We start from the raw sequence: 25625 nt of genomic DNA, 5'->3' as shown, positions 1-25625 counted from the left end.
AATAAAATAAAATACAGTAATACAAATAACTCCAGGGCTAAAAAATGTAGGACTCTAATTTATTATGGACTGACCTATTATAAATTAAATACAGTTATACAATTAAATGAACTTTTCTTACCTCATCTTCTTTTAAACCGATGTAGCCCTTTCTTGACAACCGGTGATGATATTTTCTCTTAGACACTCTTTCACTTTGTGTGTCATGAATTTCCTAAAAACATGTCACAAGATTACAAAAATTACAACAGACGATGCAAAAAAATCACCAAAATCATATATTACAGAATTAAAACATACCTTACACTTAGAATCAGTCCTCTGTCTCACAAACCTTTTCCAGGTTGCCTTACTAACATAGCCATAGCCTCTTGGCGGCTTACTCAGCTTCTTCTTTTCTCCAATAAATGGTAGCACATACTTTCTCGTCAAATCAGTCTTAAACTGTCGCCATTTAGAGCCTGCTGACTTTAGGACCATGTTTTCAATTTCTGGTTTAACTTTGAAGGTAGCCTGAAAAAACACAAGTTCACAAAATCATAACAGGAAAAACTTATATTAAAGATCTATATTTGATAATAATTTTTTACAATTGATCTAGTACCTGGAGATCTAACCAAAGCTTTGATTTTAATTCAGGGTCTACATTTGGCCACGTAGGAATGTCGATTGGAATCGTAGTCCTAGCCAACATACCAATGTAAGACTGCAAACGGGCTCTAGTTTCCCCATTAGGAATCCCCCATTCATTGGCAGTGACTTTAACTTTCTTCCTGCGAGCTTTCTTGACAATCACTTTGTACATTGCGCATACGCCTCGCTTACCCCCAGACTTCCTTGTAGCAGTATTAGTTGTAGTATTTGTCTGTTCTGAGTTAGTCAGTTGAGATTCCGATGCATTCCCTTCATTGTTTTCATCATTGTTCGGAACATCCTCCAGCCACTTGGGGCTTCCACCGCTAAGATTCTGTGATGCAGTCTTTTCTGATTGCTTTCGCATTTGCTTTTTTGGTGCCATTCTTTCCTCTTCCTCTAATCTGAAAAATTAACTAATATTTAACAGATTAGAACAACTACACAGTTCATGGTATAATGTCTAACAGATATGCAGAAAATTAAACAAAATTCTCATTTAATTGTCAAGAAAAATTACAGATAGACTTCTATAACTACATTGAAAAATTACAAGAAAACAGAGATCACAAGATACATTACAAATAACAAGAAAAATTACAAATAACAAGAAAAATTACAAATAAGGAGAATATATAGCTAGACTCCTATAACTTTTTGACCCATATACCCTCAACATTTTCTCTTCTATTACAAACACTTGCATCATCAATTTTAGCAGGGTCACATGTAGGGATATTAGAACAGAATGGGGGAGGGTTCCAGGAGGTGTCTTCAGGAGCATCTTCATTGTAAACATCATGATAGTCTCGAGTTGTCGCCGATAACACAACGGACCAATTAGCATCAACTGGATCCTCAATATAAAATACTTGGTTGACTTGGTCAACAGAGACATATTTATCCTTTTTGTGACCTGGTCGATTGAAGTTGACAAGGGTGAAACCAAGATCATCGGACTTGACACCTTTGTCACTTGCTGCCCATGTACATAAAAACAGAGGGGCCTTGAATGCGTGGTAGTCTAATTCCCATATTTCCCTGATCACCCCATAAAATTTTAAATCACTCTCTATAGGATTCATGTCCTTAGCACTAGAGACTTGGACTGTCCTCGCAACTAATGACACACCACTATTCTGAACTACCCTTGCATTATCTCGATCCTTTGTGTTGTATCGGACCCCTTCAACAGCATAACTTTCGTAAGTCAAAACTGAAAATGAAGGTTTCCCAGCCAACCATCTTATAGTTTCAGATACGGCTTCCGCATTCTCCCTCATTTCTGTACTGACCTACATATAATTTATTGATGCATATAAGTGGCTACAAATTTAAAAACACGACTTATAAAAATAAAAGAGAAGGAAAAATAATGTAAACCAACTTTTTGTTCAAACCAATTGGCAAATTGTCGATTGTGCTCTCCCAATAGCCACTATACACTCTTCTTTTTCCCTCGATAAATCTCTTCCAAATATTTTTTATGCAACCTGAAATTACTTACATCAAATTCGACTAAACTATACCAAATACAAATTTAACAATTATATGTATACTTTTTATGTTTTACTTACATAACATATGGTTCCACTTCCGAATTATTACGAAGAACTGAAAGATGAGCCTCATCTCGTTCTTTTTCCGCAACTGACTTCATAGTCACACCACCGATTGGACCAGAAATTTTTTCTTCATCTTTCGGAAGACCGGTTGTTCTACTACTCCCGCTATAGAACTCACTGCAAAATTCTATTGACTCTTCTTTGAGGTAACCTTCAGCTATAGAACCTTCTGGATAGAATCGGTTTCTTACATAACTCTTCAATATTTTATTAAAGCGTTCAAATGGAAACATCCATCTATAAAAAACCGGTCCACATAATCGCAGTTCCCTTACTAGGTGGACCATAAGATGTATCATAACATCAAAAAATGACGGAGGGAATATCTTCTCTAACTTACACAGGGTCAATATCACATCTACTTGTAATTTATTCAACTTTGACACATCTACAACTTTGTTGCACAGAGAGTTGAAGAAAAAACACAATCTTATGATACTAACCCTAACATTTTTCGGAAGCACTGAACGAATGCAAACAGGTAGTAGTTGTTGGAGAAGGATATGGCAGTCATGGGACTTTAAACCATACAACTTCATATCAATCATCGATACACAATTTCTTATATTTGAAGCATGTCCGTATGGAAGTTTCATGTCGTACAATGATGCCAATATTATTTGTTTTTCTTTCCGGGAGAGAGTATAAGGGGCAGGAGGTAGGTATGTTCTTTTCTCACCTACTTCTGGAGCTAAATCAGGCCGTATTCCCATGTCAACCAAATCAAGACGTGAGGCAAGGCTGTCTTTACTCTTAAATTTCATGTGTAGAAGTGTCCCAATTATATTATCACACACGTTCTTTTCGACGTGCATGACATCTAAACAATGTCGAACATGGTGAAACTTCCAATACTCTAACTCAAAAAAAACTGACTGTTTTTTCCATGGAGACTCCACCTTTTTTGGCTTCCCCCCTTCCCAAAACTGAACCTAAGTTGCTGTTGTTGCCCCAACACTTCCTCTCCGCTAAGTGGTTCAGGTGCACAACCAAATTCTTGTTCTCCATTAAAAGTTGTCCTTTGTCTCCTATACGGATGATAAAGATCTAAATACCGACGATGTCCTTGGTAGCTCATTTTTCTACTACGACTTAGATATTTAGCCACGGTCTGATCACCGCATACTGGACAGGCCCTATAACCCTTATTAACGCACCCCGACAAATTTCCATATCCCAGAAAGTCATTTATTGTCCACATCAAGATTGCCTTTAGAGTGAAAAAGGATTTGGTATGGGCATCGTACACGTTTGGTTCACCTTCCTCCCACAATTTTTTTAAATCGTCGATCAGTGGCTGGAGATATACGTCAATATCATTACCAGGCTCTTGTGGGCCTGAAATTAATGTTGTTAACATCATAAACTTCCTCTTCATGCATAACCATGGAGGAAGATTATATGTTACTAACATAACTGGCCAGCAGCTGTACCGATTATTTAATTCATTGTTGTGTGGATTTATACCATCGGCCGCTAATCCTAAACGTATATTTCTTGCCTGGCTACCAAACTCAGGCCAACTACAATCTACATTTCTCCAAGAAGGAGAATCAGAGGGGTGATGCATCTTTCCATCTTTGGATCGATTATTTGCATGCCAACTCATTAATTCAGCAGTAGATGAAGATTTAAACATTCTTTTAAATCTGGAGATTATCGGAAAATACCACATAACCTTAGCTGGCACATTTACCCTAACTTGACCATCTTTCCCAACTTTCCAGCGAGAGAGATGACATTTGGGACACTCGGAAGAAGACTCGAGAATTGGACCCCTGTATAATATGCAGTCATTTGGACAAGCGTGGAATTTAATATACTCGAGGCCTAAATCAGTCAATATTTTCTTGGCTTCATACATATTAGACGGAAGCAGATTATCTTTAGGAAGAATTGATCCAATTAATTGAAGCAGATCAGTAAAAGCTTTATCGGAAACTCCAAACCTAGCCTTCCAATTATGTAATTTTAAGACCGACTCCAGTTTAGTACACTCACTTCCCTCAAACAGAGGTTGTTCTGCATCGGCAACAAACCTCTTAAAGTTATCTGACTCTTTATCGCAATCTTCCCTACTATAGGCTGCTTCACACACGTTAAATATTTCTGAAATTGGTATGGGCTTCTAGGGAGGACAAGTACTACCAACAGATGACCTAGTACTATTATCATGGTTTTCTCCATGCCAAATCCAATCATAATATCCTAAACTAAACCCTGATTCATAAAGATGACCTCTGATTATATTCACAGAAAACTTTTTGAAGTTAGAGCAGTGTGCACAAGGACAAGGAATTTTCTTGGGGTTTTTAGCATTTTCCTCGGCAAATATCAAGAAGTTTTCAACACCAATTTCATACTGTAGAGAATCCCTATCGGCTTTTATCCAAGACCTATCCATTTAAAACCACCTGGTATGTCACTAAAAAATTCAGTATAAGGCTTATATTTATTTTATAAGTCTAATATTTATTTTAGAAGTCTAACTTGATTTTAAGTATGACATCCACACATAGGGTAGACTATAAACGACATAAGAAAACTGAGAATTCATATTATACATAATGCATATTATACATTTTAATGTTATATATTTTATTATAATATGATATGAATCGATTTGTAATGCATTACGTAATTCATATTATACATTTAATTATAGTACTAGTACTATATATTAACTAGTCATTCGGTACTTAATGTATAATCACTATATAATTAACCATAGTATAATAGTCAGATCACGGATGCAGATTATCAAATTATAAATGTACTATTTTCAACTAAACACTTGCATACACAATCACTAAATTAACCACACACTTGCATCCAAAATTCAGAACACGACTACATTTAAATATAACATACTAATACCAAAATGAATTCTCCTACACATAATTGTAAATAAAACAAAACTGAGATTTCATATAATACATAATGTATACTATACACAATACATAGATCAACATAAGAACCAACTGCATAGCACATAGACAAAAAACACACTATCAAAACTAACAAAACAAATCAAATGTATAAGCGTACAAAACAGAGTTGGAGAAGAAAACTCACCGAAGATCGAAAAATCAAACAACACTAATGTCCTGCAAAAACAAATCACAACATTACAAACAAAAGAAAACCTAATTTACAAAAATAAAAAAAATAAACAAAAATATAAATGTACAACTAACAATTCCAAATTACCTAAAGCTTTAAATCTTTTTCTCAGATTAGGTCCGGTATACAACAAGAAAAAAAGTATTAGCAACAAGATTTGACACTAAATTAATAAAAAAATAAGGGTTTCGAATTAGAAAAAACCCCAATTTACAAAATTAGGGTTTTGAGTTCAAAAATCCTCAACTTTTAAAACTGGTCTTCATGCAGAGAAGACCAGTTTGATTCAAGAAGATACAACACTTACCGAAGTAGAGAGGTTAAATGAAAGAGGCTTAACGGAGAGATTCAGAGCGGAGAGATGTTCAGAGAGAGAGAGAGAGAGGTTCCAGAGACAGGTTCGAGAGAGAGAGAGAGAGGTTCGAGAGAGAGAGAGAGAGGTTCAAGAGATTATGATGGTGAGATGATGGCCGGAGTTCAGAGAGATTGTGAGGGGAGAGAGGTGAGAGAGAGAGAGAGGGGGGGTTCGAGAGAGAGAGACAGGTTTGAGAGAGAGAGAACAGTTTTCTATTTTTTAGTTTTTAGTTTTGAGTTTTTGTTTTGATTTTGTGTCTGAAGATTGATTTGGGGGGAACCAAAATTTGGTTAACGGGGGAGAATTTTGGGATTGGGGGAATGTAGAACTAAAAACTGAATGAAATTTCACTAATGGGGGAAGAAATGGTGGGCGCATCTACTCGGGAACATCTACTCCCGGTTTTAGAAAAGGGTTCACCTTTGGGTCCCCTATACTCAGGGTATACGCAACTACTGCTTATCTCTAGCATAGGTATTATGCAACTAATAAGCATTTGAATCAACAGATATATATCAAGATTACGAAACAGACATGCATATATACCATATCAGCATGCTCCAATATATCGCAAGAATTTGCTAATAACAAATATGCATTTATCGCAAGATCATGCATATACACATATACATCACAACAACAGTTATACGAGTAGAAAACTTGCCTAAGCGACTGGGGGTTACAATGGCTCGGGACGAGTCTGGTAACCTATAAACAACATGTAAGTTGGAATTAAACCAAAGTCACTTGTAAATCTATACTTTAACCAACTTAGACTCTAACGCTCGTTTTGCGCTTACTGATTCTCTTAAGTCACTCGAGTACCCTTGGCTCCACCATTTTTAATAAATTAACCATTACGAGTTTTAAGGAGATTCTTTCGCAAATGTCTTACCAACTGCCTATTACACCTTACATAAATGTTTCTTACCCCAATTACTCATTTAAGGTCCTTTACCAAGGTTTCAAAGTAAGGCGAGGGGTAATGTTTCGTTCGCGAAACGTCGTTACTTAAAATGGCCGTTTCTCCTAAACCGTACATCGGAATCAAACGAACCACGTATCAAAACGAAGCTCGTAACATGAACTATCTAAACATGGCAATGGTAAAAACCTAACAGTGAGTTCAAGGGTTCTGATGTTAAGAACAAAAACAGTCTACGGTAAATCGGGCATTACGACGGCTATGTTTACGCGATTTCCCAATTTTATACCCTTCCAATTCAACCACCAATCAATCCACAATCACAACCAAATCAAAACTCCGTCCATACTACATCATAACAGCCCCAACAACTCAACATTAATAATTTATACTTATTCCCCACATGAACTAAAAGCTTTACTTAAGTTCTTTAACTAATTATCAAGATTTACAACTCCAAAAACACCACAAAACCAACTAATCTCTACAAACTCAACCAAACTTTAAACAAACAAGCCTCATGCTTCACATATACTATATCAATCATATTCATTCCTAATTACTCAAAACTAAAGCTAGGGTTTGGAGTTTATACCTTCCTTGGAGAGTGGAGAATCAAGAGAATGGCTTGGAATCACCCTTAAAGTCCTTATCCAAGCTTAAACTAAACAAAACTTCAAGAACAAAAATTTTAGTTCTTGAAAAACACTATTCTCCTTGAATTATTGGAAGAGATTGTGAAGGAATTAGAAGCTTAAACTTATAGGATATCCATATCTATGTACAAGGAACCTTAGATAATTACCTTGTGATTTAACAATGCTTGGAACTTGATTTTGATTTTTTTCTTCCTTTGGAAAAGCAAGAAGCCGAGAGCAAGCTTGGAAGAAATGAAATGTTTTGTGTTTTGTTTGGTGAAAATGAAATGTTTGGCTTGGTTGGTTAAATTTTGATTTGTTTTAGGTTAATTACTTAATTAACCTTGATTTTGTGTGGTTATCATTCAACCACACTTCCTCCCCCCCATGTCATACTTACATCATCAAGTGATGTCACCCTCCCTCCTTTGTCCTCTTCCTATTGGTTTGATGACATCACCCCCACTAATCCCTTTGATTAGCTTCTAATTGTTTGCCTAATGACCGCTGATCTGTTATACGGTTCGCTTAACTTTCGTTCTCGTTTCTCGTTTGAGGGATCATACCCGAGATCTTATTTCTTAGGTTTCCTTAACCTTTCTCAATACATTATATTCCTTTTATGATCCTCTCTTATAATCCTTGAATTTAAATCCTTTTTATTCTGTTACCTTATACTCGATTCCTTCTGTATCTGGTAGATTTCTGGGAAAAAATCAAAGTGTTCGGATTTGGATTCTGACGATCTTTACATACACTTATATACCATATAGAGTACTAATAAAATCTCAGAATATCCATAACAGAACCCATACATAGTGTGGCATGAAAAGTTTTCTCATTCAGCAAAAACACTATTCATAATGGTTTCAAAATTTTCCAAAAATTGGGGTTATTACAGTCTCCCCTCCTTAATAGGATTCCGTCCCGGAATCAAATAGAAAATGAATAGGGATACTCTCTTAGCATTGCACTTTCTAACTCTCGAGTAAATTTTCCCACATTGTGGTTCTACCATCAAACTCTGAGTAGTTTGATAACCCTTTTCCTAAGCAATTGTTCCTTTTTCAATCTATAACCCTTCCTGGTTGCTCCATATAGGTTACATTGGGTTGCGTGTCTATGTGCTCATATGCCCCTATTTATCTGGCATCCGAATTATACTTCCTTAACATTGATACGTGAAACACGTTATGAACTTGCTACATGTTCGGGGGTAGGGCTAGCTCATATGCTAACTTCCCAATACGTCTTAATACCTCAAAGGGTCCAACAATTCGTCGGCTTAGCTTTCCTTTCTTTCCGAATCTCATCAATCCTTTCCAAGGGAATACTTATAACAACACTAGGTCCCCTACTTCCTATTCCTTGTCCTTTTGTGTCAAATCAACATATTTATCATGTCCATCTCGGGCTACTACCAGCCGTCCTCTGAGTAGATCTATCATATCCTTAGTCCTTTGGACCACTGCTGGTCCGAGCATCTCGCGCTCTACAACTTCATCCTAACATAAGGGAGATCGATATTGTCTTCCCTCAAGGATCCCATAAGGCGATATCTCAATACTGACATATGATCTATTGGCGTAAGAAAACTCAATCCGTGTTAACTGATCATTCCAAATTAGTTCAAGTCTATTGCACAGACTCTCATTATAGCTTTTAGCATTAGAGATTTTGCTTTTTAATACCCATTCTCTTCTAGTTCGTAATCGCTACTACCTTCCGTTCCTAATATTATACTGGTTATACTTTTGCTCATTAGCGTTCTATAACCTTTTAATAACCTCGTCAACCTTAGTATCACGAATGTGTTTCCATTCCGAATACCACCACAACTTTACTACTCCTTTTTCAACTGCTTCTATCTTCGAAAGCTTAGTCCTTCATATAGAAGTAAAAGAATTTATTGAGAGATTACTATGATCATGAACACTTGTTATATCGCATAGTTAGTACAGAAGGTGGTCAGCCTTTAGTACTTGACAAGCAATTAAACAATAGATGGTATCCTACTAGGCTTCTATCACACAGATAGATAGTCATTCGGCAATACCTCCCCTTCTGGAAGGGTTGTTCTTCTCAGTTTATATGAAATAAAAAGAAGAGAAAAGAACGAATTGAAGAGAATTGTATATATGAAAAAAAATATACTGCCACAAAATATCTGGCTTGGAACCTACCTCTGAACTATAGAGGTTTGTCATAGGAGAACAAAACATATGTGTATATATATCAAGTATTATCGCATCGCATTTCACATGCTTTAATATTTATTATTCCACCCATCATTCTACGGACCCATGCTCTTCCTCGAGCTTATACTCAATCACCTTTGAAACTCCCTCGACATCGAAAATCGAATCTGGAATCTCATTTTATACATCATCGTTAATATAATTCTATGCTTGCACCGCAACCTTCCTCGTATAGTAATACGACTCTCTATTGATAAGAAGGAATAAGTATTCAATAGGTAGATAATCTACTTAATTAGTCTATCAATGATAACTTATACACCACCATGACCCGATTAGTGGTACTCAATCTCAACATTCATTCCAATACAACTCTCATGGTTGTAATCGACTCATTACTCGCAGAATCATTGCTGCATTACTATGGTCCACCACTGACCTACTGTCGTAATTCACTTTCCATGAAATCTTAATATCTAACCATACGGAGTCCATACATGTCGTATAGAATTCTCCTAAGGAGGTAACATAATTTCCATTCATGATTCATGAAGAACACTCTAGATCCTGATGTACATACATGACATGAAGCAGATAAAATTGCAGATGAGTTTCAATCAAAGCAACGATAGTAGGTTAATACCATTCTTAATCATATGCCTTCGATTGAAGACTTAACTCAAAGGTTCGTTTAGTCCTTTTTGAAATATGGTCCTGGATTATTTCAAGATAGTATCTTCTGAGATAGATAGCCCGCTCATGGCGATTACACGAATTAAACCTTTACCAACTACTATTACGGTTGGGTATTGCACAGTCATCAAAAGGAATGTCAATCTTCCAAACCATAATACAACCTTCATAGTTTTAACCATCATCACTGTATTCCTTTGGCACAAGCGCCTATAATTATCCTCTTACCTTTAAAGTGTCGGCCACCTCTTTGGCCTTTCCTGATAGTAAAATTCCCTTACAGTCAATGTCATTTTAACCACCTCCAAATAAATTTTCTACCTCATTTCAATCACAGCTTATGTGAAGATGTTTTCCTTAAATCTGATGAGTAAAAAAAATCACCATTTTTCCATAAGTTATTGCCTCAGCCTTTAGAGGTTAATCACTGTCATGACTGACTCTCAACCATACTTAGAACATCTTTTATCTTAAGTCCTAATTGCCCTGAACAATTTCGACCATTACTGGTTCGATCCATACTTTCTCGTGGTTTAGCACGTGCCCCACTTGGCATCATTATAATTACGTCATATTTCCTTTATCAACATTTCTATTCTTGAGAACTTTGATTATTACCTTTCTCCTTGTAAAACCTCTAAGGTTATCCTTAAATACTTCATCAGGTACACTCTAGGCACAGGGCATATCAAGATACCATTTATTAATACCAGAATCATAGTCTATATACTTCTGAAAAATTTCTCCACTGATCCTTAAAGGTTGTTATTACCTTAATCCTTTCCAATTCATACTGTCAAAACTCATACTATCCCTATTAAGGGTGAAATGCCAACCTTTATGCATTCCCCTAGGATTCATTTTAAGTTACCGATGTTATATCCTTAATTCCACCTTTAAAAAGGTACATGCATCCTTCCATGGATAAATCAAATCATATATCCCTGATAAGGGTGTCTTATTCAATCATTCCCACCTCGATAGTATATGCCTAATTTTAAAATAACATTTGGATACAAAATGAGGTCAATCAATTATGGCCTTCAAAAGATAACAACGGTTATCTGCTTTTCTTGCCTAATTTGGTAACAATAACAAGGATGTTCTGGAAGATATTGGTCGTGTTCAACGCGAACTTCTTCTTAATAATTCCTTATTTACTTTTGTTGTTTATCTCAACAGTCACCTCAATGTTGGGATATCTTTCATACCTGGCGTCTCCCTTTCTGGGTATCATGCCACTGGTCTTACACTTCACCTTCTTGAAGGTCACTTCCTTCATCCAATTTTCCTAATTTCTTACTTCCTTGTCTCCTCAGTCTATCCGCGTCTCATTATTTATCCTTCGAGTTATCTCAAGGTTTCCTCGAATCCTCCCAACTTACCGGGGATAAAATATATGTATCTCTTATGCCTTCAACCATCGATTTTAACTCATGGTGAATCACCATCATCCTGACGAATGCATACTTTTCTATTTCTATTGCTACGAGTCTTTAGGGTTTCCTCATACCCAACTCCCTTATCATTCCTCAAACTCTATTGCCTTTATATTCCTTTCCACTTCAGTTTCTTTTTATTTTCCTTTCTCTTATCCTTATTTCATGAACCAACACAACATAAGTATTGATTTCAAACATCCCGTCATTCTGGATTCGTGTCCTCAGAACGAATCTTGACAACTTTTACAACTTAGATTCATAATTCATCATACTTATCCGCTTTTATTCTAGGTCCAAAGCTTTTACACTATCTCCTTATCTTTGGGAATTACTTTCCCGAAAACAATTGACTAAACTTAAATCAGTTTATTATAATCTCTTGCTTCGTGCCTTCCTTGGCCTTTCACCATCGGGTGGTCTCTCTCTTAGGAGGGTAAGTGACAAAAACAGTCTTTCGTGATTCGCCAATCATTTAGAATTTCAAATGATTCCTATATTTCCTTTAGTCAGGCTCTTGCCTCGACTGGGTCAGCTTGTTCCTTGGAACTCTGAGAGCTTAGCGGCTTAAAAGTCCTGAAAGAATTTCACACCACATTGTTTCCTCAAGGTGGTGGTTAGGGGTAAAAGTATAAGTTTTGTTTTAGGCAGGTCCATGGATTGCCCAATAGGAGTACCATTCTGGTTCTTCCTATCTTGCTCGACTTCTGTTTTCTCAGTCTAAATATTTCTTCCTACTCCCCATAATTGGGGTCATCTTTTTAATTTAAAATCTTCATTTTCCACTTCATTATATTCTGGGTTCCTTATATCTTAATTGCGACCTCCCTGATTATCACATTCAAGGTTTTACCCTAATCTTATTCCTTGTGGGGGCATATTACTTGGAAAAATTTTGAGAATCTCTGGATATTTGTCTTACTTACTTTGCTTAAGTCTTTCCCTCGTTCAGTCCTTGCACGATTGCAAACTATGAATTCTCAAGTTCTATAAACTTCATGACACCCTCTTAAGTGTTAATAGTGCAATTAACAATATGATCTTATCACCACGAACTGATCTGAACTGAAATTAACGAATATATACATAACCATTGGTTCGAGGGTACAACAACTGAACATATTAAAGAGAATTACATCATGTGATCTGATCGCTTCTACCCCAAAAGTACTACCATAGATAATCATCTAGTCATTAAAACTAATCATTCATAACTTAGGCTAATCCTCCAAAAGCGGTGCTACATGAAACCCTTGTCTGATTGCTCTGGCTCTGCACACTACCATGGATCAAGAAATGCGAGTACGCACGACATCCCTAACCTGCTCCATCACAGAGGTGATGAGGTCTAAGATAGTTGCAAGTAGAGCTGGATCAATCTGACCCTCAAGATGACCTCTAGCTGTAACACGGGTGGTAGCCTCAATCCTTTCCATGCTATGAGCTAATCCCACCGGAAGTACCCCGCCCTCAATCCTTGGTGCAGTAAGTCGATCCAACAGATCACTCCTAACATTACGGGCCTCGGACAGGCCACCCAAAGTTATGTGATAATTGGCGATAAGAGAAGCCTGAGTGGTAGCATCTAACAGTCCATGGGGTGCAGGTGGCGCAGACCCAGGAGATCCAAACGGATAACCAAGCACGGTATCAGGTGACAATGGAGTAGGAGATAAAGGTGGCATTTCCTCAGTATGTGCTGGGCTCTGTACAGGGGAGGGAACAGTAATCGGTGGAACCTCATGGATGTCTACGGGAACCTCTGGAAGAGGGTCTGATACTGGTATAATTGGGGTCGTGGAAGGCCCCACTCCTTCTGCCCTCATTAACCTTTGTGCCCATGGTAACTCTTCATCCTCTAGTGCCACCCTCGCGGCCATTCTTGCTCTGGTAGTCGCCCTGCCTACGGTCATCAATTCCTCAGCGGTCCTCTCTTCATTCTCATCAGGATCCTCCATAAGATCCTCCTCAGCCACAATCCTTTCCGGAATAACATCCTCAACCGCAACATTCTCAATATGAATCTCATCTGGTCCCTCATTAGGATACTCCATCGGATTCATAATTTGATCTCCAACTTGTAATAAAACATCCTCATGCTGATGTTCCTGAACCTCAGGGTTCGGTGCCCCGCTGCCCTACACGAGAACGAACTATGTTACTATCTGAATATTTATAAGGGTTCCCGTAAGGGTTTTAACTGTCGGTGCTACGTTAGGTAGCCCGACTATGAACTTGGCAAGAGTTCTTATTATCTTAGTGAACTTATTATCTTAACGTCACATCATCTCTGAGGTTTATAACGCTTAGCTCTGATACCACTTCTGTAACACCCCCAAATCCGGGGTCGGGGATCCGGTTTGTCACGAGTTCCATTTCCCTTATTAACACCCAATCTTAATAAATAATCAACTACTCTGTACTGTGACCCCACAATAAACAAACACACCACAAGTTATAGTCTCAGAGATGAATATCCAAAAATAATCACAAGTCGTTTTATTCCACAATTATATGCCAATACACCTTAAACGGGTTTCTGAATAAATTTACATTTCTTTGCCATTATTACAATTGATAAAGATACATAAGTCTGGTACATCAAAAGTTGAAAGCCTAGCCTATTGGTAGTTCCTACCTCAGCTACAGCGACATCAACGCCTATAGGAAACTGCGGAACGTTTCCTAATCGCTTGCGAATCGGGAGCTTGGTCCTGTTCATCTTTTCTATCTGTTGTTGTGTGATGAAAGAAGAAAGCAAGGGTGAGCAGCAAGCCCACCAAAATAATATGTATAATGATTAACAATATATGAGCCTTCTCATAGTACTCATGAAAGTCTTGGTCAAAAGAAATGAACCAAGTTTGATATCTTAATGCGATGAAGTCGCAAAATATTCAGTATATATACATATATACTTTTCAAAATCTTGGAAGTCCTCTTCATGCATAATATACACAGAGTTCTAGTTTATAACTGTATAAAACTATCGTTGCAAGGTGATCTCATATATCTAACCTTGTCTCAACATTTTTCTGAAATCTTTGTCATGCATAAGATAATCATTTACTAGATATAAGTTTAAAAGATGAAGTTACAAGATACTCCAATATACTTATATCTTTTCCGAATACTACTTGAACTACCACCGTTCAATGTATAAATAGTTCATCCCATAGATTAAGCTATAAGACAAAACTTTTATAGAATCAATCTTTAAAATATCATCAAAATAAAATGAAGTTATGAGATACTTCATTTGATGCACACATCATTTTGAAAACTTGACCCTGCCAACACTCAACAATCGCCCAACCGTAGCCTTTCTATCGAAGTGCTCTGGGTAGTGTTGCAGAAATATCCAATTGGAAGATGAACTCATTACGGGAGTTTGCCGCGCCAGGAAGACCACTTATGATGATCAGTCGTAGTAGTACAACCCCACCATTTTCTACATGTAGAGGAGAACCTGTCGGATTTACTTGTCAACTGAACACTGGACTCCTAAGGAATGGACCGTCTTAGCGGAACTTCCAGGCCATTTTGGGCCAATATAATAAGGCTGGGCCGGTGCCACTCGACCACTTACGCCACTCCTAGTTTAGATGAAATCCATGACTCTGAAACGTAAAGCTCGTTCCCCCTTTCCCCAAGTAGAAACTTGTTGATACGGCTCCACCAAGAAGTCATATCTAGTTGGAAAGGAGAACTCACCGATATTTCCCAGGCGATGCCTAGTAATGGATTAACTTGTTCCAAGAATTTTACTTCCCGAGTGTTGGGTAAGTAATCAATTCATTTATCAAAACAGCAACCTTGTTGCGAATATAAAATACATCACAGAGCCGGATCCCTTATATTTTTGAGTGAGTATTCGAGTCCCCTTCAAAAAGGAAGATCTTAAATTTGAAAACAAGTTTTGGGATCCGCTCTAACCTTTAAAAATCATTTTGAAGACTTGAAAACACTTTAAAGAGTGTTTGGAGTAATGCTGATTTAATAAAGTAAATCAGTCCCGATATATTAGAAAATATCTGAATATTATTATTTAAATAATATTCTCATAAAGATAATCCTTATAAAAATATTCGAAGTAGAAGTTGTAAAACTTATACTTGAAATGAGTATTAAATAACCAAAGATATACGTATACGAAAGTACTATCTTTATTTGAATAATCAAAAATAAGTTTGATTATCGACACCTTATTCTTTAATAAAATAAAGAATATATTTTAGTAAATAATCGGAGTCATAGGTCCTCAAATGAATATTCAAATAATATTCAATTAATAAAATAAGCTGAGTCATAAGCCCTCGAATGAATATTCGAAATAATATTCAATAAATAAAATAAGCTGAGTCATAAGCCCTCGAATGAATATTCGAAATAATATTCAATAAATAAAATAAGCTGAGTCATAAGCCCTCGAATGAATATTCGAAATAATATTCATTAAATAATATAAAGTTATCGAATAAACCTTATTCGATTAATAGTTTTTAAAAACCATATCAATATATATATATATATATATAAATATATATATATATATATCATATACTCGGGAACATCTACTCCCGGTTTTAGAAAAGGGTTCACCTTTGGGTCCCCTATACTCAGGGTATACGCAACTACTGCTTATCTCTAGCATAGGTATTATGCAACTAATAAGCATTTGAATCAACAGATATATATCAAGATTACGAAACAGACATGCATATATACCATATCAGCATGCTCCAATATATCACAAGAATTTGCTAATAACAAATATGCATTTATCGTAAGATCATGCATATACACATATACATCACAACAACAGTTATACGGGTAGAAAACTTGCCTGAGCGACTAGGGGTTACAATGGCTCGGGACGAGTCTGGTAACCTATAAACAACAAGTAAGTTGGAATTAAACCAAAGTCACTTGTAAATCTATACTTTAACCAACTTAGACTCTAACGCTCGTTTTGCGCTTACTGATTCTCTTAAGTCACTCGAGTACCCTCGGCTCCACCATTTTTAATAAATTAACCATTACGAGTTTTAAGGCGATTCTTTCGCAAATGTCTTACCAACTGCCTATTACACCTTACATAAATGTTTCTTACCCCAATTAGTCATTTAAGGTCCTTTACCAAGGTTTCAAAGTAAGGCGAGGGGTAATGTTTCGTTCGCGAAATGTCGTTACTTAAAACGGCCGTTTCTCCTAAACCGTACATCGGAATCAAACGAACCACGTATCAAAACGAAGCTCGTAACATGAACTATCTAAACATGGCAATGGTAAAAACCTAACAGTGAGTTCAAGGGTTCTGATGTTAAGAACCAAAACAGTCTACGGTAAATCGGGCATTACGACGGCTATGTTTACGCGATTTCCCAATTTTATACCCTTCCAATTCAACCACCAATCAATCCACAATCACAACCAAATCAAAACTCCGTCCATACTACATCATAACAGCCCCAACAACTCAACATTAACAATTTATACTTATTCCCCACATGAACTAAAAGCTTTACTTAAGTTCTTTAACTAATTATCAAGATTTACAACTCCAAAAACACCACAAAACCAACTAATCTCTACAAACTCAACCAAACTTTAAACAAAAAAGCCTCATGCTTCACATATACTATATCAATCATATTCATTCCTAATTACTCAAAACTAAAGCTAGGGTTTAGAGTTTATACCTTCCTTGGAGAGTGGAGAATCAAGAAAATGGCTTGGAATCACCCTTAAAGTCCTTATCCAAGCTTAAACTAAACAAAACTTCAAGAACAAAAATTTTAGTTCTTGAAAAACACTATTCACCATCTTCTTCCTTGAATTATTGGAAGAGATTGTGAAGGAATTAGAAGCTTAAACTTATAGGATATCCATATCTATGTACAAGGAACCTTAGATAATTACCTTGTGATTTAACAATGCTTGGAACTTAATTTTGATTTTTTTCTTCCTTTGGAAAAGCAAGAAGCTGAGAGCAAGCTTGGAAGAAATGAAATGTTTTGTGTTTTGTTTGGTGAAAATGAAATGTTTGGCTTGGTTGGTTGAATTTTGATTTGTTTTAGGTTAATTACCTAATTAATCTTGATTTTGTGTGGTTATCATTCAACCACACTTCCTCCCCCCCAATGTCATGCTTACATCATCAAGTGATGTCACCCTCCCTCTTTTGTCCTCTTCCTATTGGTTTGATGACATCACCCCCACTAATCCCTTTGATTAGCTTCTAATTGTTTGCCTAATGACCGCTGATCTGTTATACGGTTCGCTTAACTTTCGTTCTCGTTTCTCGTTTGAGGGATCATACCCGGGATCTTATTTCTTAGGTTTCCTTAACCTTTCTCAATACACTATATTCCTTTTATAATCCTCTCTTATAATCCTTCAATTTAAATCCTTTTTATTTTGTTACCTTATACTCAATTCCTTCTGTATCTGGTAGATTTCTGGGAAAAAATCAAAGTGTTCGGATTTGGATTCTGACGATCTTTACATACACTTATATACCATATAGAGTACTAATAAAATCTCAGAATATCCATAACAGAACCCCTACATAGTGTGACATGAAAAGTTTTCTCATTCATCAAAAACACTATTCATAAGGGTTTCAAAAATTTCCAAAAATTGGGGTTATTACAATAAATTGAACTTAACCTAAACCAGTTTCTGTGGGAACGAATCTGATTTATATCTTATACTACTTGCGAACGCGTATACTTGCGTGAATATTAGCGCGTGTTTTCGTCCTAACAGTATGCATGATTCGTAGGTAACTCTAACCGTTTTACTTGCCCTATGTAATCATTATGGATAACTTGTGCTTAAACCTATGTTATCAAATTTTATAGACATATAGGGTCTCAATATAATTGGTGCCTATTCAGCTTCTATCTCTTTTGTGGATGTCTGGTAGAATGGTACTCGTGCAACGAAAGTTGGCGTTTATCAGTTTTGTGTTATCTGATTAGTGTCATCACCATCACATGCTAAGGTTAAGAACAATGACTTTGAATGAAGTATTTAATGAAGTTAGAATCCCATGTTTGTCATATATATTAATTTAACCTCAATTCTCTTAGTTAATGTTATTTAGTATAATCTTTTAGTTTAATAAAAACCCAATTTGTTATTTGTCTTAGCATTGAGTGATAACCATACATTGTTGCATTGGTGCATAAATTGAACTTAACCTAAACCAGTCTCTGTGGGAACGAATCTGATTTATATCGTATACTACTTGCGAACGTGTAGACTTGCGTAAATTTTAACGTGTGTTTTCGTCCTAACAATAATCATTTGTAAACAGTAAAAATATATATTTTTCAGAAAAAATCATAATATTCCTAGTGTTCTTGAGAATTAAATGAACATTTGAAGGTGTTATTGATATCGTATTTTGGAGTTCGAGTAACCAAAACGAAGGTATTGAAAAGTAATATTAGATCTACCATCCATACTACTGCAAAATCAACCGGTATTTTTCTATAATTTTATTTAAATTCGAATTATTTTTGGATTAATTATGAATTTTTGATTTTGATGTTGTTTATATGATTTGATCATTGCATGTTATAGATAATTTGATTCTGGTCATTTTGGTATATCATATGTTGAATTTAGAGTTCAATAACATATAGAAAAGGGTGTTTGATTTTCGAATGCAAAATTAGGGTTTATAACTCGTATGAATGTTCTTAATTAAAATTTGGGGTTTTCTTCGCCACGGGTTATTGATGAATTTGGTTAATATCATTTAGAATGATTCCAGGAGTCGAATTATGTGTTTGAAATTATGGGAGGAATCTTGGATCAACTAAATCGAAAACAACAAAGCTCACCGGCGACGACGAGTTTCTTGATCATTTTCCGGCCAAATCCTTAATTGGTTGTGTGTTTTGATTACTTGAATAAATTCCTGATAACCTGTAGAGTAAATCTGGAGAGTTTGGGGTCCTGAGGTAGCCGGAATCGTGGATTCCGACAACCTCCGGTGAGTTCGATGGTGACCACTGCAAAATTGCAGTTCGATCCCCATAGTTTTGAAGAAGATACTGTATGGTCTCTGTAGTTTCCAGAAGTTGCAAATGTTGGATTCCTGTAATAACCCCAATTTTTGGAATTTTTGAAACACGGATGAATAGTAACTTTTGGTGATGATGCTGATTAAGGAAAATTATCAGACCACGCTATATAGGAGTACTGTTATGGAAATTCTAAGATCATATTAGTATTCCATAAAGTAAATAAGTTTATGTAAAGATCGTCATAATCCAAATTCGAACACTTTGATTTTTCCTGAAAATCCACCAGATACCGAAAGAATTGAGTAAAAGGTAACATGATTAAAAGGATTTAATTCAAGGATTATAAGAGAGGATCATAAAAGGAATATAAAATATTGAGAAAGGTTTAGGGGAACCCAAGTAATAAGATCCCGGGTATGATCCCTCAAACGATAAACGAGAACGAAAGTTAGGCGAACCGTATAACAGATCAGTGGTCATTAGCCAAGTAATTAGGGGTTAATCAAAGAGGTTAATGGACGATGATGTCATCACACCAACAAGAGAAAGACAAGTGTAACAAGATGACATAAGCAGATGACATGAGAATGACAAAGTGGGAAGGATTGGTTGGTTGATTGTGAGCCACACAATTTTTACCATGGTAACAATTTAATTAACAAACAAAAGGTAGCAACCAAGCCAAGGCAAAACAAATCAAAAAACACAAATTAGAAGTTGACTTTTGCTTTCCAAGAACAAAAGCTCTCGGCCAAAACCAGAGCAGCAACTTCAAACTACCATATCTCCTTCAATACTCACTAAAATAGTATGTTCTATAGCTCTTTGGAAAGGTATTGAGATGGCCTACAACTCTTGTTCACAAGTCTCGTCCAAATAAGCATGTTAAGACCCTCGTTTTGACAGTTCTTTCAATCTGACTTTTAGAAACTTCAAAACCTAACTTTGTGTTCTTGATTTCTTTGGAGAGATCAAGCTTGTAGGAGGCTCCCTAAGACTTCCTAGCTACTCTAATCACTCCAAGGAAGGTATAACACCTTCAAACCCTAACTTTACTTAGAGTATTACGATGGTTTTGATGGTTATAAGAAATGAGAAGCATGATGCTTGTGTGTTTAGAGTTTGGATTGGATTTGTAGTGATTTGGATGTTGAAATCTTATTTATAGTTAATGAAACTTAAGTATAGCTAGTAGTTCATGTGTGGGTTTGTATAAATTGGAAAATCTTGAGGTTTGGGGACTGATGTAGTAAGGTTTGGATGAGGGTTGGTTGTATTGTTGGTTGTGAGTTGAATGGTGGTTGTTTGGAGTGGTTTAAAACTTGGTAATCGCGTAAAGATAGCCGTCGTAATGCCCAATTTCATACAACTGCTTGTCCTTAGTGTTCAGGACAGAGATCTAACTATTGAATCTGTGACTTTTCCATTTTTAGTTAGATTATGTCGTCAGCTTCTTTCTGATATGCGGTTCGCTTGAATCCGATGTACGGTTTAGGAGAAACAAACGTTTTAAGTAACGACATTTCGCGAACGAACCATTACCCCTCGCCTTACTTTGAAACCTTGGTTAAGGCCCTTAAATGACTAATTGGAGTATGAAACAATTATTTAAAGTGTATTAGGCAGTTGGTAGAGTACTCGCGAAAGAATCGCCTTAAAATTCGTAACGGTTAATTTATTAAAAATGGTGGAGCCGAGGGTACTCGAGCGACTTATGTAAATCGCTAAGCACAAAAGCGAACATTAGGGTCTAAGTGGTTAAAAACTAGATTCTTAAGCGACCGTGGTCTAATTCCAGATTATGTTATTGTTCATAGGTTACCGGACCCAGTCTAAGCTTAAGTCTATTCCGGGAACACTCAGGCAAGTTTTCTACCCGTTATACTGTTGTGGTGATGTATATATGTATATGCATTATCTTGTGATATATGCATGATTGTTATTAGCAAATCTTGCGATATATTGGAGCATGCCGATATGGTTTATATGCATGCCTGTTTCATAATATTGATATCTAACTGTTGATTTAAATGCTTATAAGTTGCATAATACCTATGCTAGAGATAAGCAGTAGTTGCGTATACCCTTAGTGTAGGGGACCCAAAGGTGAACATTTTCTAAACCGGGAGTCGATATTCCCGAGTATATTATATATATATATATATTTATATATATATATATATATATATAGTTTTCAAAATTATTAATCGAATAAGATTTATTCGATAACTCTATTTTAATTAATAAATATTAGTTTGAATATTCATTCGAGGACTTATGACTCCCTTTGTTTTATTTAATGAATATTATTTTGAATATTCATTCGAGGAATTATGACTTTGCTTATTTTATTAAATAATATTCTTTATTTTATTAAAGAATAATGTTTCGATAATCAAACTTATTTTCGATTATTCAAATAAAGATCGTACTTTCGTATAAGTAAATCTTTGGTTATTTATTATTCATTTCAAGTATGAGTCTTAAAACTTCTATTTCAATTATTTTTATAAAGATTATCCTTTATGGGAATATTATTTAAATAATAATATTCAGATATTCTCCAACATATCGGGACTGATTTATTTTATTAAATCAGCATTACTCTAAACATTCTTAAAAATGTTTTCGAGTCTTCAAAATGATTTTGAAAGTTAGAGGGGATCCCAAAACTCATTTTTATATTTAAGATCTTCCTTTTAAAGGGGATTTAAATACTCGCTCAAAACCCGAGGGATCCGGCTCTTTGGTGTATTTTATATTCGCAACAAGGTTGTTTTGAGAAAATATTTTGATTACTTGCCCAACGTTCGGGAAGTAAGTCCATCTATTTGAGTCGGCTTAAGCAACATGGCTCAGTGGGCATCCATGAAAGTGTAAGTGGCTGAGTGGGAGTCCATCAATGCGTAAGTGGCTGAGTGGGAGTCCATCATAGGTCCTAATGCGGCCAGGGTGATGACCAGTGGGGAATTCGTCCATCTACTAGTAGAAAAAGTTACTTATTGGTATCTTTTCCTGATCTGCAAGATATCAGGTTTATGCCAAGGTTTTCTTCTTTCCAAATTCATTGGATATTATAACTCTGTTTATATTTTTCATAACAGAGGTTTCCAAGGAAAGTATGAGATATATATAGGTGTATATATATCGGGACTTAATGAAGTATCTCGTAACTTCATTATTTATAATGATATTTCAAAGATTGAATCTATTCAAGTCTTTTCTTGTAGTCTCATCTATGTGATGAACTTTTGAAACTGATGATACCTTGAACGGTGGTAGTTCAAGTAGTATCCGGAAAAGATATAAGTATATTGGAGTATCTTGTAACTTCATCTTTTCAACTTATATCTAGTTAATGATTATCTTATGCATGACAAAGATTTTCACAAAAACGTTGAGACAAGGTTAGATATATGAGATCACCTTGCAACAATATTTTTATACAGTTATAAACTGGAACTCTGTGTATATTATGCATAGAAAAGGGCTTCTAAGATTTTCAAAAGTATATATACATATATACTGAATATTTTGCGACTTGGTCGCGATAATATATCAAACTTGGTTCATTTTTTTACTTGACCAAGACTTTCATGAGTACTATGAGAATGCTCATATATTGTTAATCATTATACATATTATGTAATAACCCCAATTTTTGGAATTTTTTTGAAATCCTTATGAATAGTGATTTTGCTGATTATGCTGAATAAGAAAACTTTTCATGCCACACTATGTAGGGGTTCTTCTATTGTTATTATGAGATCTCATTAGTACTTTATATGGGATATAACTGTATGTAAAGATCGTCAAAATCCAAATTCGAACACTTTGATTTTTCCCGAAAATCCACCAGATACAGAAAGAATTGAGTATAAGGTAACAGGATAAAAAGGATTTGAATTCAAGGATTATAAGAGAGGATCATAAAAAGGAATTTAATGTATTGAGAAAGGTTAAGGGAACCCAAGTAATAAGATCCCGGGTATGATCCCTCAAACAATAAACGAGAACGAAAGTTAAGCGAACCGTATAACAGATCAGCGGTCATTAGCCAAGTGATTAGTAGTTAATCAAAGAGTTAGTGAAGGGTGATGTCATCTCACCAACAAGATGAGGACAAGTGTGGGATGATGACATAAGGGGATGACTTAAGCATGACAAAAAAGGAGGGATTAGTTGGTTGATTGTGAACCATTCATTCTTTACCAAGGTAAAAAGTTAATTAAACAAACAAAAGGATGTCAACCAAGCAAAACAAATCAAAAACACAAAACACAAAGTTGACCATCATTATCCAACAAGAAGCTCTCGGCTTTTCTTCATTTTCAAGGAGAAAAAAATCAAAGTCCAAGATCCAAGCATTGTTAAATCATGAGGTAATTATCCAAGGTTCCTTATAAATAGATATAGCTATCCCATGAATCTAAGCTTCAATTTCCTTCACAATCTCTTCCAATAATTCAAGGAAGAAGATGGTGAATAGTAACTTTCAAAAAATAACTATAATTTTCTTGAATTTTTATGAAAGTTTAAGGTTATACAAGCAAGGATCAAGGTTCTTTTAGGCATTCAAAGCTCTTGCGTTGTGTTAAGAAGCTTCAAGAAGGTATAAACTCCAAACCCTAGCTTTAGTTTTGAGTAATTAGGAATGGTTATGATTGATATAGTATATGAGAAGCATGATGCTTGTTTGTTTAAAGTTTGGTTGAGTTTGTAGATATTTTGATGGTTGAATCTTGGTTATTAGTTAATGAACCTTAGTATGGTTAGTAAATTTTGTTGTGATTGAATAAGTTGGATAAAACATGAAGTAATGGACTGATGTGGTGAGGTTTGGATGAATTTTTTTTGTAATGTTGATTGTGGATTGATTGGAGTTGTATAAACTTTGATAATCGCGTAAACATAGCCGTCGTAATGTCCAATTTACTTTAGACTGTTTTGTTCTTAACATCAGGACCCGAGAACTCACTGTTAGGTTTTGACCATTGCCATGATTAGATAGTTCATGTTACGAGCTTCGTTTTGATATGTGGTTTGTATGAATCCGATGTACGGTTTAGGAGAAACGACCGTTTTAAGTAACGGCATTTCGCGACCGAATCATTACCCCTCGCCTAACTTTGAAACCTTGGTTGAGGACTTTAAATGACTAATTGGGGTATGAAACAATTATGTTAAGTGGATTAGGCAGTTAATAAGGTACTCGCGAAAGAATCGCCTTAAAACTCTTAATGGTTAATTTATTAAAAATGGTGGAGCCGAGGGTACTAGAGCGACTTAAGTGAATCGTTAAGCGTGAAAGCGAACGTTAGGGGTCTAATTGGTTAAAGTCTAGTTTCTTAAGCGACCGGGGATTAATTACGGCTTATGTTGTTGTTCATAGGTTACCGGACCCACTCTAAGCTTAAGTCTACCCCGGAGCACTCAGGCAAGTTTTCTACCCGTTATACTGTTATTGTGATGTATATATGTATATGCATTATCTTGTGATAAGTGCATGATTGTTATTAGCAAATCTTGCGATATATTGGAACATGTGATACGGTATATATGCATGTCTGCTTTGTAATCTTGATATCTAATTGTTGATTCAAATGTTTATAAACTGCATAATACCTATGCTAGAGATAAGCAGTAATTGCGTATACCTTAGTATAGGGGACCCGAAGGTGAACATTTTTGTAAACCGGGAGTCGATGTTCCCGAGTATAATATATGTATATTTTTATATATATAAATAGTTTTCAAAACTATTAATCGAATAAGGTTTATTCGATAACTTTATTTTATTTTATGAATATTATTTTGAATATTCATTCATGGACTTATGACTCCGCTTTATTTTATTTAATGAATATTATTTTGAATATTCATTCGAGGACTTATGACTCCGCTTTATTTTATTTAATGAATATTATTTTGAATATTTATTCACGGACTTATGA

The 25625-nt window shown here is 35.6% G+C and overlaps 1 protein-coding gene across 1 annotated transcript; it reads right to left on the bottom strand.

The window, feature by feature from the left end:
* Positions 1 to 761: 761 nt before the first annotated feature.
* Positions 762 to 4122, bottom strand: LOC141718946 (uncharacterized). Its single transcript, XM_074521318.1, has 8 exons — positions 3726 to 4122; positions 3135 to 3596; positions 2211 to 3078; positions 2141 to 2156; positions 1304 to 1928; positions 1154 to 1169; positions 815 to 1037; positions 762 to 773 (listed from the first exon to the last, which is right to left on the bottom strand). The coding sequence occupies exons 1-8, from the start codon at positions 4120 to 4122 to the stop codon at positions 762 to 764; spliced, it is 2619 nt and encodes an 872-aa protein (XP_074377419.1).
* Between the last annotated feature and the right edge of the window lie 21503 nt (positions 4123 to 25625).

This window comes from Apium graveolens, chromosome 4 (genome assembly GCF_009905375.1).
Source record: "Apium graveolens cultivar Ventura chromosome 4, ASM990537v1, whole genome shotgun sequence".
NCBI lineage: Eukaryota > Viridiplantae > Streptophyta > Magnoliopsida > Apiales > Apiaceae > Apium > Apium graveolens.
The sequence above is the reverse complement of the archived record's forward strand: the minus strand, read 5'-3'. Positions and strand labels throughout refer to the sequence as shown.

What these genes read in the sequence shown, in the direction of transcription:
- LOC141718946 (XM_074521318.1), bottom strand. Translation starts at nt 4,122, where the DNA reads ATGTATGAAGCCAAGAAAATATTGACTGATTTAGGCCTCGAGTATATT. An exon ending in TTTAGGATTAGCGGCCGATG is followed by an intron (nt 3,597 to 3,725) that starts GTATAAATCCAC and finishes CATTAATTTCAG; the next exon opens with GCCCACAAGAGCCTGGTAAT. An exon ending in GAGTCTCCATGGAAAAAACA is followed by an intron (nt 3,079 to 3,134) that starts GTCAGTTTTTTT and finishes GACATTGTTTAG; the next exon opens with ATGTCATGCACGTCGAAAAG.